The following is a 15,759-nucleotide window of genomic DNA, read 5'->3' as shown; positions in this document are numbered from 1 at the left end:
ACTTCCAAAAAAGAACATTAATTTGTTAAACAAGCCTTGAAATCCACAGGACTACACAATAGCAACTCCTAAAGAATTATCACATCTTTTTTTTACATTGTCAAATAAAATATACACATTGAAATAACAAAATTCACAAAAAGTTGCTACAGTAGTATCTAGAGTTCCTCTAGCCAATTTTCCCCTAATGGTGACATCTTATATAGCTATATCATAATATCAAAGGCTGTAATTGACACTGACAAAGTACTGTTAACTAGCATACAAGCCTTATTCAGCTCTCACAGATTTTCATATTGCCCCCGTGTGTGTGTGTGTGTGTGTGTGTGTGTGTGTGTGTATGTGTAGTCTTATGCCATTTTAAAAGATGCATCAGTTCATGTAACTATCACCTCAACATGGACACAAAACTATTCTATTATTACCAAGGAACCCTTCAATGTTACTGTTTCATAGTTACAACCACCCACATCTTTCCTGTCTTGGGGCAATCACCAATCTGTTATTCATCTCAGTATCATCACTTTGAGAATGTTATATAAATGGAATAATACAATATATAACTTTTTAAGACTGGCTTTTTTACTAAACATTACCCATGTAGACAGTTATATGTATTAATATCAATAGCTTTTCATTTTATTGCTGAGTAGGATGCCATTGTATGGGTGTCTGAGAATTAATATAACCGTTGACCAGTTGAAAGATACGAACTTGCTTCTAATTTGTAAATGCAGCTGTTATTAACAGTTTTCTTTCTCCCCAGCCACGCCCACACCATTTGGTTTGCTTTTAGTCTCTCCTGTATGCCCCCTGAAAATTACATATTTCCTAAATGGCAGAAATGCTGCTATGATGACTGGGAGGCTAACAGGACTTTCAGTCATCACATAGAAATCACACAGCATTGTCATTATCTCTTGAAAGTTTGTTTCAAGATTCAAAAACATTGCACTGAGCTATTCCAACTATTTCTGAAATCTGACTTCTGGTTTCTGTAGCTGAGGATCTGCTCCACAACAGTCTGTAATGTTTATTAATTAAACGGTTGGTGTCCAGATCCTTTGGTTCCTTCCAGGGGAACAATGTTTTCACTTCTATGCAGAACTATTCAGTTAGGGCCTCGAGAGCCTCGTGTTGCTTAATCTCCCCAGGCTAGGAGTAAACCCAGCAATAAGGCTGAGAGTTCCCATTGCTAATGTCTATAAAACCTGACAGAATCCAGAAATCTTGCATTGCTCCATGGTTTATCCTAGGATTCCGCCTTTGTTGGAAGAAAGTTGGGAGCTGTTGTCTCATCGGCTCTTTTACTGAGGATTAATAATAAATGATGACTGCAAACTCTGCCTTAGTGACTACATCATGGTTTTCTTGTAGAATGCAGACACATTCTCCACAATCTGAGTTTTCAGTAACTTGCTGGAACAAGCTCTAAATTCCTGGAGTGTTGAACATACTTACTAGTCTGGGCCCCAGATTTGGTGAATTTATGCTCTCCCCATCTGCATCATTAACTGCTGGTGGTGCTGCTGGAAACTGATTTCTGGAAATCCCACGGAACCAATGTTTTGGATACCAGATCTCTATTTTTAGTACAGAAAAGATGATTACATTTACCAAATGATGTACTGTTCAGCACAAAAACAAATGGATTAGCAGCAAACTGGTCTCCAGTAGTACTCAGCATGGGTCCTTGAATATCCCTGTGTGTGCATGCCACTTTGCGGCTGCTCAAGGACCAGTGCTTTTTATCATATACTACATCATCCCTGGACTTTCTGTCTCAGGGACAGGAAAATGTCAATTATTTTGCCTGATCTAGTAATTAAATTACTACAAACAAAGCTAGTGAAGGTGGTGGATTTCCAGCTGAGCCATTTAAAATTCTAAAAGATGGTGCTGTTAAAGTGCTGCACTCAATATGCCAGCAAATTTGGAAAATTCAGCAGTGGTCACAGGACTGGAAAAAGTCAGTTTTTATTCCAATACCAAAGAAAGGCAATGCCAAAGAACATTCAAACTACCACGCAATTTCACTCATTGGCAAGCTAGCAAGTTAACGCTAAAAATCATTCAAGCTAGGCTTCAAAAATACGGGAACTAAGAACATCCAGATGTACAAGTTGTATTTAGAAAAGGCAGAGGAAACAGAGATCAAATTGCCAACATCCACTGGATCACAGAAAAAGAAGAAAAATCCCAAAGAAAATGCCTACTTCTGCTTCATTGACTTCGGTAAACCCTTTTTGTCGATTACAACAAACTGTGGAAAAGTCTTAAAGAGATGGAAATACCAGACCACCTTACCTGTCTCCTGAGAAACCTGTATGCAGGACAAGAAGCAACAGTTAGAACCGGATCTGACCAACAGACTGGTTCAAAACTGGGAAAGGAGTATATCAAGGCTGTATATTGTCACCCTGCTTATCTAACTTCTGTGCAGAGTATATCATGTGAAATGCCAGGCTGAATGAAACACAAGCTGGAATCAGGATTGCTGGGAGAAAAATCAACCTCAGATATGCAGATGATACCACTGTAATGGCAGAAAGCGAAGAGGAACTAAAAAGCCTCTTGATGAGGGTGAAAGAGGAAAGTGAAGAAGTAGATTTAAAACTCAACATTCAAAAAGCTAAGATCATGGCATCCAGTCCGAGCACTTCAAGGGAAATAGATGGGGAAACAATGGAAACAATGACAGACTTCATTTTCTTGGGCTGGAAAATCACTGCCAACACTGATTGCAGCCATGAAATTATAAGATGCTTACTCCTTGGAAGAAAAACTATGACAAACCTAGACAACTTATTCAGAAGCAGAGACACAACTTTGCCAACAAAGGTCCGTATAGTCAAAGTTATGGTTTTTCCAGCAGTCACATACAGATGTAAGAACTGGACAATAAAGAAGGCTGAATACCTAAGAGTCAATGCTTTTGCACTGAGGTGCTGGAGAAGACTCAAGAGTTCCTTCAGCAGCAAGATTAAACCAGTCAATCCTAAAGGAAATCAGTCCTGAAAATTCATTGGAAGGACTGTCACTGAAGCTGAAGCTCCAATACTTTTGGCCATCTGATGTGAAGAACTGACTCACTGGAAAAGGCCCTGATGCGGGAGACTGAGGACAGGACAACAGAGGATGATATGGTCGGATGGCATCACTAACTCAATGGACATGAGTTTCAGCAAACTCTGGGAGATAGTGAAGGATAGGGAAGCCTGGAGTGCTGCACTTGATGGGACTGCAGAGTCGAACATGACAGGGACTGAAAAATACAATTAAACTAAGATGACAGATAAGGGGGTGGGGGTGGGGGTAATTTACACAGGTAAGTCACTTAGAAATAAGACCCAAGAGGTAACCAAAGCAGGTTGTATATACATATATGATTTGTACTTGAAGTATCAAAATTATTTGCTTATGTAACTTTCTTAGCATTTACTTCTCATAATGCATCCTATTATACTGGTGTAAGAATAGCTTCACACTGCTGCTGCTTATAGAGGAAGAAGACCACTATCACTATTTTTACGGTTTAAGAGGATCGCATACGTTTCTTGATGTTTATCTTTACGGATTGCAATGGAAGCTTCAGGTGTCAATGTCCTGGTTTTCACACGGAAAAGAGGTTGCAGGAAACTGTCTTTTCGTAGGATTGGTACATGGAACACATAGAACTATGCCCTGCTCCCACTTGGTTTTTCCGGAGATGATCGACTCCTTTGTGATACAGTTCTTCCAAATGAAGTTGTAGGTGGCTCTGAAAAGAGCCTTTGGGTTTGGTAATAGCCCTTGGTGTCGACAATTTATGCCCTCTCCCCGCGGATGCGGCGGGCGAGCTGGATGTCCTTGGGCATGATGGTGACGCGCTTGGCGTGGATGGCGCACAGGTTGGTGTCCTCGAAGAGCCCCACCAGGTAGGCCTCGCACGCCTCCTGCAGCGCCATCACCGCCGAGCTCTGGAAGCGCAGGTCGGTCTTGAAGTCCTGCGCGATCTCGCGCACCAGCCGCTGGAACGGCAGCTTGCGGATCAGCAGCTCCGTGGACTTCTGGTAGCGGCGGATCTCGCGCAGAGCTACCGTGCCGGGCCGGTAGCGGTGCGGCTTCTTCACGCCGCCGGTGGCAGGCGCGCTCTTACGAGCAGCTTTGGTGGCGAGCTGCTTGCGCGGCGCCTTACCGCCGGTGGACTTGCGGGCAGTCTGCTTAGTACGAGCCATCTCGATGGATTGGATAAACTGTTGCAACTCAAGCCCGGCTCTTCTTGCTCTTATTTATAAAGGCGAAGTCATCCTGATTGGTCCGAATCTTCAAATTTCGCGCGGTGAAAGCAGAAACTGGATACGCCTTGTGATTGGCTACCAGTTCTCACTTTCGAAAACCTTTATCTTTTGATGTCTTGTATTTTCTCTGTAAATTGTCCATCTATTCACCAAATACAGGGTGTAAGCACACTTTATATTTACCTTAATTAGTGTTAATCCCTTTGTTGGAGATTAAGGTTGGGAACAGACAAAAAAGAAAGTTCCACAGATCCGAGCCCTTTCAAAAACTCCGTTTCTGAATGTTATTGATCGAGTCCAGCTTCGTCATTTATCAGAGGTTATAATTTTGAATAAATGTTTTATTTTTGCAATGCAAGTATCGTATTACAGAATTTCCAGCTCTTCAACAAACATTGCCATCACTTCCAGACACTCTGTTCCTAAGAAACATGAAAATACTACCGCTGTTGAAATGTGACGATGCTGCTGCTGCTGCTGCTGCTGCTGCTAAGTCGCTTCAGTCGTGTCTGACTGCGACCCCATTGACGGCTGCCCACCAGGCTTCCCCGTCCCTGGGATTCTCCAAGCAAGAACACTGGAGTGGGTTACCATTGCCTTCTCCGACGATGCTGAATCTTGGTAAATCTTAAATGTTTGGTCAAGCCAAACTGTAAATGCCAATGGCTTAATTTTTAAAACATTTCAGTATTTAGCAAAATTTTATGTTCTTTTTCCTACAATTACTAACTCGGTAACTTAATTTTGGCCGAAAACTAGAATCATAAATTTATATTGGGCTTTTGTCTCTTTAGGTCCATATCGAGGAAGAAACAAGGCTCACAAGTAGATATTTATGTACAAAACCTTAATCCTTTGCGCTGTTTTGAAACGGAAACTTTTTTTTTCTTATCTGGTGGCTGGGGATATCCAGGGTTCTTTCCAGTTCAACAGCCAATCAAGAAATAGAATCTAAATCGCCTTATTTGCATACAACGTTTCTACTGGCTGAATTGATCCAATCAGCGATTTCGATAGATTAAACATCTATTTGCATAGAAGCCCTACAAAAATAGGCCGGCACGATAAACAGTATTCTTTCAGTTTTCTTGGTCAGTTTATTCTGTCTGACCTTCTTCCGTCATGCCTGAACCGGCTAAATCTGCTCCTGCTCCCAAGAAGGGCTCCAAGAAGGCGGTAACCAAGGCGCAGAAAAAAGACGGCAAGAAGCGCAAGCGCAGCCGCAAGGAGAGCTACTCCGTGTACGTGTACAAAGTGCTGAAGCAGGTCCACCCGGACACTGGAATCTCCTCCAAGGCGATGGGCATCATGAATTCCTTCGTGAACGATATATTTGAACGCATCGCAGGCGAGGCATCGCGTTTGGCGCATTATAACAAGCGCTCAACCATCACATCCAGGGAGATCCAGACCGCCGTACGCCTTCTGTTGCCTGGGGAGCTGGCCAAGCACGCCGTGTCCGAGGGCACCAAGGCTGTCACCAAATACACCAGCTCTAAGTAAATGTTTCCAGGAGCTGTCAAACCCAAAGGCTCTTTTCAGAGCCACTCACATTTTCCCAAAGGGCTCTAATACTGGATATTTTCATCTCTAGGAGAAAAGTAATGCTGAACTTAAAAGTTGGCTATGTTAACGAATTTATGATTTTAATTTCTCAGAAAATTTCCCTTTTTAGTAGTTCTCATAACTAGGTAACTTGATCAGCTTAAAAGAAATGGGCTATTTCAATACAGAAAGGCAGACCATTTCTAACTAGTATAAACTATAAACCTCCGGAGACTGAGGCACAACAGCTACTAACCTCTTTGCCCTGAGCAATTAGCAGTTTTATTTGCCTGTTTCCCTTGTAGTTAGATGTGGCCTCTGGTTGAAGTCCTAACAATGGGACAAAAGTAAACTTACATTTGTGGGTCTGGGGCATGATGATAGCCTCCCAGAAAGACTTTACACACTTTCTCTTCCCAGGGTAAAGGTGTTTTAGAAACTGAACAGGGCCAAACTAATGCTAACCCCAGTGTTACCAGACCAAGACTTAAGTACAACTTTGGCTTCTCTAGAGATAGAATCTTTACTGTTCAACCAGAAATTGGCTCGTCACCAGTTAGATAATCAGACTAACAAACCCGTTTCATCCCCTAAAGCAGCAGTCTCCACCTTTTTTGGCGCCAGGTATCGATTTCATGAAAGACAATGTTTCCCCATACTGGGTGGGGGAATGGTTTGGGGATAATTCAAGCCCATTGCTTTTTTTTTTTTTTTTTTTTGGAGGCGGGGAGGAGATGCTGTGTGCTCAACTTTTTTTAATTGCTCATTATTTTTCTTTTTTAAAAAATTATTTTAACTGGAGGCTAATTACAATATTGTAGTGGTTTTTGCCATACATTGACATGAATCAGCCATGGGTATACATGTGTCCCCCATCCCGAAACCCACTCCCACCTCCCTCCCCATCCCAGCCCTCAGAGTTCTCCTAGTCCACCGGCCCTGAGCACCGTCTCATGCATCAAACCTGGACTGGCCATCTATTTCATATATGGTAATATACATGTTTCAGTGCTATTCTCTCAAATCATCCCACCCTCTCCTTCTCCCACAGAGTCCAAAAGTCTTTGTGTCTTGTTTGCTGTCTCGCATGTCGGGTCATCGTTACCATCTTTCTAAATCCCATATATATGCGTTAATGTACTGTATTGGTGTTTTTCTTTCTGACTTGCTTCACTCTGTATAATAGGCTCCAGTTTCATCCACCTCATTAGAACTAATTCAAATGCATTCTTGTTAATGGCTGAGTTTCCATTGTGTATCTGTAGCACAGCTTTCTTATCCCTTCCTCTGCCGATGGACATCTAGGTAGCTTTTATGTTCTAGCTATTGTAAACAGTTCAAGCACATTACATTTAGTGTGCACTTTATTTCTATTATTATTACATTAGTTCCACCTCAGATCATCAGGCATTAGATCCTGGAGGTCGGGGTCCACTACACTAAAGAATGGCATCCTTGGAATAATCAACCCACTTTTCTTCCTAGTATAATTTCCCTGTTCCTGCTCCTTTCTGCCTAGAAAAACCTTTCATTTCATATAGCTCCTCAGAGCTCTTTTCTGTCTGCTAGATTGGCAGTTGCCAGATCCATGAATCACTGAATAAAACCAATAACATTTCTAACATGTAGTCCGTGGAATTCTTTTTTTAACATGTAAGACCAATGTGTTAAGATAATTGAGATACAAAGATAAAAGGACACAGGGGTGGGGGCATCATCTTTGGTGGGCCAATGGTTAAGGCTCCATTGATTCCACTTCAGGGGGCACAGGTTCTATCCCTGGTCTAGAAGTTAAAACTCCCATGGCCAGGGGAAAAAAGAAAAGGCACATGGGCTCCAGAATCACTGCTTGGAAGAAAGAGTTGCCTGCTAATCTAGAATACCCTTTTGGATCTCACAAAAGCAGAGAATAAACTTGCAATAAGCAATTAAGGTTATCAGTTAAATAAACCAAAAGTTGAGAATTATGTTTTATTCAGTAGGTATACCAAGGACTGAAACCCATGAGACAGCCTCTCAGAAAGCTCTAAGGGACTATTCTGAAGAGGTAAGGGAGAAACAAGATATATAGGAGTTGGGGGTGGGAAGAGGGAAGCAGGTACTTGAAACATCAAAATATGACTGTTAGTTAAAGAAAACAGATATTTCAAGCTAGTGAATTTTTCATACTTTTCTATGCCTGAGAAGATCCAAGAGTCTGGGCTCATTGAAATCATTCCTTTGATATGTAACTTAACTACCTAGGGCCAGTATCCTATTTTTCTTCATCCTGAATCCACTCAGGGTACATAGTTGTGGGGATGGGGTGGCAGTTTCAGAGGCTTAAGTCTAAATGGCTGCCAGATCCTTCGTTTACTGATACAGCAAGTGACATTCTTCATCCACAAAGTTTGGAAATTTATCTTAATATACCCTCCATCCACCATGATAATCTCTATTTTCTAAAAAGAAGTTCAGTCACTTGTTGCTGGATCTCAAACCTTGTAAAACCAGATGGCTAGCAACATTCTTTAGTTGGCAAAGGACAGAGAAAATTTTCTTCCAAGACAATTTCATAGTTATTTGGCAAAACCTGAACAACACGAGTTTCCTGTCCTTTCTTGAACACTACTTCTAAAAAATGAGAGTGATTAACAGCCTATACACCCTAATGAAAGTCTCTGCATTTGAACTGCAGTCTCTCCCAATAGGAAGGGTTCAGAAGATACATGATATCTTGGTTCAATGCCAAGATTCAGTTACAGCTTAGATCAGCACTTGATAACATGCATCATTTTTATCATAAATAAATAAAATTTAATTTTGTTTTCTTTCAAAAAATCATGGGTTTGGCCATCAAATCACCACCATTTTGAAGGTTTTCGTATGGAATTCTATTAGCCATGAGCCAAAAGATGAACAGTTTTATTTATATTTGGAGACTCATTAGTAATTATCCAATATAATCTTAGAAAATATACTTTTACAGTGTATAAAGCCTTTTTAGAAATATTACATTTGAATTCTCTTTTTTCTGAAAAGTAAAATGATGGTAGTGATTATTTGGAACCTCAAAATATCTTACTTTATGGGACTTCCCTGGTGGTCTAGTGGCTAAGACTCCTTGCTCCCAATGCAGGGGGCTCAGGTTCTGCTGATACCTCTGCTGATAATAAAAATCTCTCATGCTGAAGCTTAAAAAAAGAAAAGAAAGGAAAAAAACCACCCATGTGCTGCAACTAAGATCCATTTGGTTAAATACCCTTTTTAAATCTTACTTTTCATTTTAAATAAATTGTCACAGAATTAGTACTCTCCCTAATGACTAGTATTCTTGAACTGACTGGCAGTCATCTCCCTGGGGTTAGTACTCATCTATTTCTGCTCTGGCCTCAGTTTATTTTCTGTGTTGGGGCCAGTGTGAGGCAAGCAGGAGAGACTCCATCTTGAAGCCTGTCATCTGTCTTACAGACTGGATATGACCTGGGCCTGAACCCTGCCCAAGAGTGAGGAAGCCACGGCTAGTGAAAGCCAGGTCTTCTGGAGACTTCCCTCCCTACAGATGACAAATGGAGATTGTAGTTGGGGTCAGGTTGCCCCTGTTAGATTAACCATGCAGACATGCCCCCTGATGTATAATCATTGTTCCCCCTCTTTAACCTTAATTGTTTGTTTTCCTAGCACCTACTTGTAAAACTCAATCATATACAACAAAGAGGTTGCTAACATGCAACCAGTCACATAGTAGGGGGTATAAAACTGGACCTCTCAGAAACATCAAGGTCCTCATTGGGAACTGATTCCTCTTGGACCCGCTGGCATAATAAACTCGACTCCAATGTCTTGAGTGTCCTCCGAGGTGTGTTTTGTGACTCCAGATTCCACAACATCTGAATTGAATGTATTCAGGAAATTGGAGTAAGACTTTTGGTGGGGGGGAAATGTGTAAACTCACTGATGAGCTATCCAGAAACTCCAGCTTGCGGAAGAAGAGAAAGTTGGTCCTATCTAGTTGGACCTGTGGCCCTCATTCCAAGTAATGCTTCCAACATGGGACCTTCGCAGTCATTGTTTCCTTTGTGAGGAATGATCTTTCTACAGAAGTATGAAGATCGCACTCCCTTCCAGATTTCATGCCACTGGCTTTCATGTCTCATCTCAGTTGTGAAGTCTTCCCCACTTACCCTATTTAAAATGGTAACTGTCCACTACTCATCTCCCACTCTATGACAGTCCCTAATCCCCTTGGACTCTTTATGTTTTCTTAATCCTCTTGACCTGCCAAAATATTGTGTTTATCTTTGTTCATTTTCTGTCGGTGAGCTCCGCACAGAAGGATCTCTGCCATGTTATGCACTGTTCTTTCCAGCACCTAGAACATTCTTGAGCACACAGTAATCACTCAAAAAGGTTTTGATAAATGGATGGATGAGGTAAAAGGAAAATATGCATGTAACACAAAATGCCTTCCATTCTCTAGCCCCAGAGATAAAATCCATGACAGATTTAACAAAATGAACCACTATAGAAGGTATTCCCCCTCACTATGCTTCTGTTTCTTCATCATAGTATTTGAGGTAACATGCCCCCCCCAACCCACAGAGTTATTGTGAGGATTAAATTAAATAATCCATGCAGAAACTCAGTTAGACTTTGACTTTATAAAGTCACAAATCTTTTACCAGCTGGACAGCTCCAAAGGCCATTATTGTTAGCATCACTTTTTGGCAACTGACATAACAATCAAGAGTGCTATATGGAGCACAGCTTGTGTTCAGCCAGATCTGCTACTGACTGAAGGACCCAGTGAAATAAAGCTGGAGAGCTCACCATATTACCTTATACAGAAACTCTTTGCCTGGTTCTGAAAGACATTTGAATTCACAACCCAAATAAATCAAGTTTGGTACCTGAGAGCAAACAATTTGCCTGTGGTTATAAAACTAGTAAATTGAAGTATTATGCTATGAATCAACTTTAACTCCAAAGGTTTATATTTTATCAATAATTTTCTCTTTTCTCCCTAACTATAAATCACCCAGATCAGCCTCTATTTGCAAGGTCTGAATAGCACAAAATTAAGAAAACTGGGCTTAGATTTTTGTGCTGGAGAGCAATTGAGCCAACTAAGAACCACTCCAGTATTCTTGCCTGGAGAATCCCATAGACAGAGGAGCCTGGCAGGCCACAGTCCATGGGATCACAAAAGAGCTAAACAGGACTGAGCACACAGGCAGTAAGAATACAGCAGAACCTGGTTAAATGAGAGAAAAGGACCCAAAAACTCCTGTGTTCAACTTCTCTTAAGTTCTTCCACATCACTCAGAGCAAATGCTAAATTCTTTACAGTGGTATACAAGCCCCTACAGCATTACGCTTCTTCTCATTTCTCTGCTTTTTAATCTCCTCCTACAATGCCCAGCCCTTTCCACATAGCCACCCTAGCTCTTCAGCATTTCTTCCTCCTTTTTCCCCAGCTTGCCTCTTCACCTTTCAATGCTTTGCTGGGATAACTAGCTTCTTAGTGCCATCTTTATTGGTTACCTTATCTAAATTTCAACTCTCCATAATAATCCTTATTCTTGCTTTATTGCACTCATTTATTACATATGATATTTGTTTATCTAATTTATTGTTTATCCCAGAGTCAAATATAAATTCCAAGAGAGCAAATAATTTTGTCTATTTGGGTCTCATCTGAGTGTATTTCCAATGCATAGAACAGCATCTGGTACTGTTATAAACTCTTATCAATCTTAGATGTTGTTTGTTGAGAGTTATCATGACATCATAATTAGGTTTTAAAATGGTAGATGTATATGAAAATGCTACCAGAAGAAATGATATAATTTCCTCAACAGTCATCAAGGCACCAATCAAGGTAGAAGAGGTATAGATAAAACATATTTGCCCAGTGTTGGTGATGTTGATGATGGGTAAACTTTTATCTAGTGGAGGTGATGGAATTCCAGTTGAGCTATTTCAAATCCTGAAAGATGATGCTGTGAGAGTGCTGTACTCAATATGCCAGCAAATTTGGAAAACTCAGCAGTGGCCACAGGACTGGAAAAGGTCAGTTTTCATGCTAGTAAAGTAATGCTCAAAATTCTCCAAGCCAGGCTTCAGCAATATTTGAACCGTGAACTCCCTGATGTTCAAGTTGATTTTAGAAAAGGCAGAGGAACCAGAGATCAAACTGCCAATATCTGCTGGATCATGGAAAAAGTAAGAGAATTCCAGAAAAACATCTATTTCTGCTTTATTGACTATGCCAAAGCTTTTGACTGTGTGGATCACAATAAACTGTGGAAAATTCTGAAAGAGATGGGAATACAGACCACCTAACCTGCCTCTTGAGAAATCTGTATGCAGGTCAGGAAGCAACTATTAGAACTGGACATGGAACAACAGACTGGTTCCAAATAGGAAAAGGAGGACATCAAGGCTGTATATTGTCACCCTGCTTATTTAACTTCTATGCAGAGTACATCATGAGAAACGCTGGACTGGAAGAAGCACAAGCTGGAATCAAGATTGCCAGAAGAAATATCAATAACCTCAGATATGCAGATGGCACCACCCTTATGGCAGAAAGTGAAGAGGAACTAAAAAGCCTCTTGATGACAGTGCAAGAGGAGAGTGAAAAAGTTGGCTTAAAGCTCAACATTCAGAAAACAAAGATCATGGCATCCGGTCCCATCACTTCTTAGGAAGTGGATGGGGAAAGAGTGGAAACAGTGTCAGACTATTTTGGGGGGCTCCAAAATCACTGCAGATGGTGACTGCAGCCATGTAATTAAAAGAAGAAAAGTTATTTATGACCAACCTAGACAGCATATTGAAAAGCAGAGACATTACTTTGCTGATTAAGGTCCGTCTAGTCAAGGCTATGGTTTTTCCAGTAGTCATGTATGGATGTGAGAGTTGGACTGTGAAAAAGGCTGAGCACCGAAGAATTGATGCTTTTGAACTGTGGTGTTGGAGAAGACTCTTGAGGGTCCCTTGGACTGCAAGGAGATCCAACCAGTCCATTCTGAAGGAGATCAACCCTGGGGTTTCTTTGGAAAGAATGATGCTAAAGCTGAAACTCCAGGACTTTGGCCACCTCATGCAAAGAGTTGACTCATTAGAAAAGACTTTGATGCTGGGAGGGATTGGGGGCAGGAGGAGAAGGGGATGACAGAGGATGAGATGGCTGGATGGCATCACGGACTCGATGGACGTGAATCTGAGTGAACTCCGGGAGTTGGTGATGGACAGGGAAGCCTGGCATGCTGGGATTCATGGGGTCGCAAAGAGTCAGACACGACTGAGCAACTGAACTGAACTGATACTTCCATATATCCTCAAGTGTCATGTAATTTAAAAAAAAAAATTGAGAATGAAATTATATGGGCGATGGGAGATAAATTGATCAATAAAATTTTTTAATACTATGGAGAAGTCTTTAAAAGACCATCCGAAAACCCAAATAGGAAATTGTGCTGATATTTACAGGAAAGACCCAATGTGAAGACAGTCAGACACGACTGAGCAACTAAGCACAGCACACACCACAGGTCTAGGATAATTCTCCTTGAAATATCCCTGAAAACCTGGTAATGTCAACTGCTGAAAGCAGCTCCATTTCTCAATATGCTGTTGGCTGTGAAAGTTGCTTGGTCGTGTCTGACTCTGTGACCCCAGGGACTACATACAGTCCACGGAATTCTCCAGGCCGGAATACTGGAGTGGGGAGCCTTTCTCTACTCGGTAGTAAGTTGGCGTCTGTCTAGGGAAGTAGAATATGAGTACCTTCTACTACCAACCCAGGGATTGAACCCAGGTCTCCCACAATGTGGGCAGATTGTTTACCAGCTGAGCCACAAGGGAAGCGCATTTCTCAATATAGACTCACAATCTTAATATAGACTCAGGTGTTATGTGCAATTGCTTGAGAGAAATTTCAATTTATATAAATAAATGTAGTTTGCAAATGCTTACTCCTGGTAAGAGTTCACAGTATGCTTTTCTTGAAGAAACCAAAAATACCATCCCTCACCCCACTCCAGGCTTTCATTTTTTTAACATGACTGACAAATAGACTTCTGAAACTAGCATTCATAAATCACCTTCGGTGAACTTCGTACAATGGAGACTGTGACTCAGTAGACCTGAGAGGGGTCTGAAAACCTGCCATTTCGAGCAAATTTCCAACTGATGCTCATGCTGCTGGTCGCAGACACTTTATGAGTGGTGAAATTGTAGAAGTTAGCATGGCTCTGGCCTTGAGTATTGGCACCAATAAGCTTATCAGAAATACTGATTGGGTGATCTTTTTATATGTCTCTGTCAGCAAAACAGTGCCCTGACTGCTCTCTGTGTAAACAACCTTTTATAGGGAAGCCAAAACTGTCTCACTTTGAACCTGGCTGTGATTGGAACTGAGCAAATTGAGGCTTCAGAAACAGGCAGCAAAAACAAATGCTCTGCTTTCTCAATTGTCAATGCCCAAATATGTGAATATAGCTCTAAAAAGGATAAACAGCAAACCCACAATCACCCCCACCCAAATTCAGGCTTTTGTTTTCTATGTCCTCAAATAACCCAACCTGACACTAACACCACGCGAATTATTGCCCTTCCCCAAATACATAACACGACTTATTAAGTTTAATAATCCCCCAGTTCACCTGCATAAGGTACTCATTCTACTTCCCTAGACAGACGCCAACTTACTACCTTCGAGTAACTTTTGCACACTACCTATCGACAGTACATAAAGGGAGCATTTAAAGTTAACACCGAGTAGATCTTTTTGTATGTCCATAAAGTACCCCAAAGAAATAAGCTGATCATTTAAAACTGTCCAATTTTAAATCTGCATCCCGAACCAAAACACTCAAGACACTCAATTTTAAATGACAGCTGTTTTAAAGAAATAGTGGGTGGCTCTTAGAAGAGCCTTTTTCGTTTGAGTGAGGCAGTTGTGGAAGCTTTACGCCCTCTCCCCGCGAATGCGGCGGGCAAGCTGGATGTCCTTGGGCATGATGGTGACGCGCTTGGCGTGGATGGCGCACAGGTTGGTATCCTCGAAGAGCCCCACCAAGTAGGCCTCGCACGCCTCCTGCAGCGCCATCACCGCCGAGCTCTGGAAGCGCAGGTCGGTCTTGAAGTCCTGCGCGATCTCGCGCACCAGCCGCTGAAAAGGCAGCTTGCGGATCAGCAGCTCCGTAGACTTCTGGTAGCGGCGGATCTCTCGCAGGGCCACCGTGCCGGGCCGATAGCGGTGGGGCTTCTTCACGCCGCCGGTGGCCGGCGCGCTCTTGCGGGCCGCCTTGGTGGCCAGCTGCTTGCGCGGTGCTTTGCCGCCGGTGGACTTGCGGGCAGTCTGCTTCGTACGAGCCATGGCGATAGAAAGGAACAAAGACGAGGTATCGAAGAAGACACTCCGCTTATATATACTCAGAAACAGTCTGATTGGTCTTACTCTAGTTCAAAACTCCCGCGAAACAAATCCATTGGCTGAAGAGTCACTGAAGTGATTGGTCAATTTCTAAAGATTCTGATTGGATGAGTTAGTTCACTTTTCAATCCTTCTTTTTGTTGAAGTCTGCTATCCAAAGGAGCTAACATCCTAGTTCTAAATTCAGAGCTTCTCAAACTGTGAATAAGGAACCACTTGGACATCATGAAAGATGCCTGTTCTGATTCAGATCTATGTGATGGGGCTGGAATTTCGAGAATCAAGCTTTAGAAACAGGTTTACTTGTATTCTCTTTTTTTTCTTAGTGGTTAATTTTTCTGTTCTGAATTTAGATTGCCTTGGACGGTCACTTCCTAGCTCCACTAGGAAATCACAGGGAAAGCAGCAGGCCAGAAGTGAGCGGCAAAATGCGAAAAAAAAAATCATTGACTTTCCCGTGGTGGCCGAATGGGATTTATGCTTCAGTTTGCTATAGCAGGAACTAGTAGC

General features: G+C 41.8%; 2 protein-coding genes across 2 annotated transcripts in view; both read right to left on the bottom strand.

Moving 5' to 3' along the window:
• Positions 1-15,759, bottom strand: part of LOC101108868 (uncharacterized) — a 37,216-nt gene that overhangs the window by 15,064 nt on the left and 6,393 nt on the right. The window contains exons 3-4 of the mRNA XM_015102565.4: positions 5,693-5,702; positions 3,889-4,217 (exon numbers count right to left, since the gene is read on the bottom strand). Of these exons, the coding sequence (XP_014958051.2) occupies positions 3,889-4,217; positions 5,693-5,702 (339 nt within the window). The remainder of the gene's footprint in view (positions 1-3,888; positions 4,218-5,692; positions 5,703-15,759) is intronic.
• Positions 10,451-15,214, bottom strand: LOC114109701 (histone H3.1). The gene has a single exon (XM_060403394.1). The coding sequence runs from the start codon at positions 15,190-15,192 to the stop codon at positions 14,782-14,784; it is 411 nt and encodes a 136-aa protein (XP_060259377.1). The 5' UTR covers positions 15,193-15,214; the 3' UTR covers positions 10,451-14,781.

The sequence above is a fragment of the Ovis aries genome, chromosome 20, assembly GCF_016772045.2.
Source record: "Ovis aries strain OAR_USU_Benz2616 breed Rambouillet chromosome 20, ARS-UI_Ramb_v3.0, whole genome shotgun sequence".
In the NCBI taxonomy this organism is placed as follows: domain Eukaryota; kingdom Metazoa; phylum Chordata; class Mammalia; order Artiodactyla; family Bovidae; genus Ovis; species Ovis aries.
The sequence above is the reverse complement of the archived record's forward strand: the minus strand, read 5'-3'. Positions and strand labels throughout refer to the sequence as shown.

What these genes read in the sequence shown, in the direction of transcription:
- LOC114109701 (XM_060403394.1), bottom strand. Translation starts at nt 15,192, where the DNA reads ATGGCTCGTACGAAGCAGACTGCCCGCAAGTCCACCGGCGGCAAAGCA.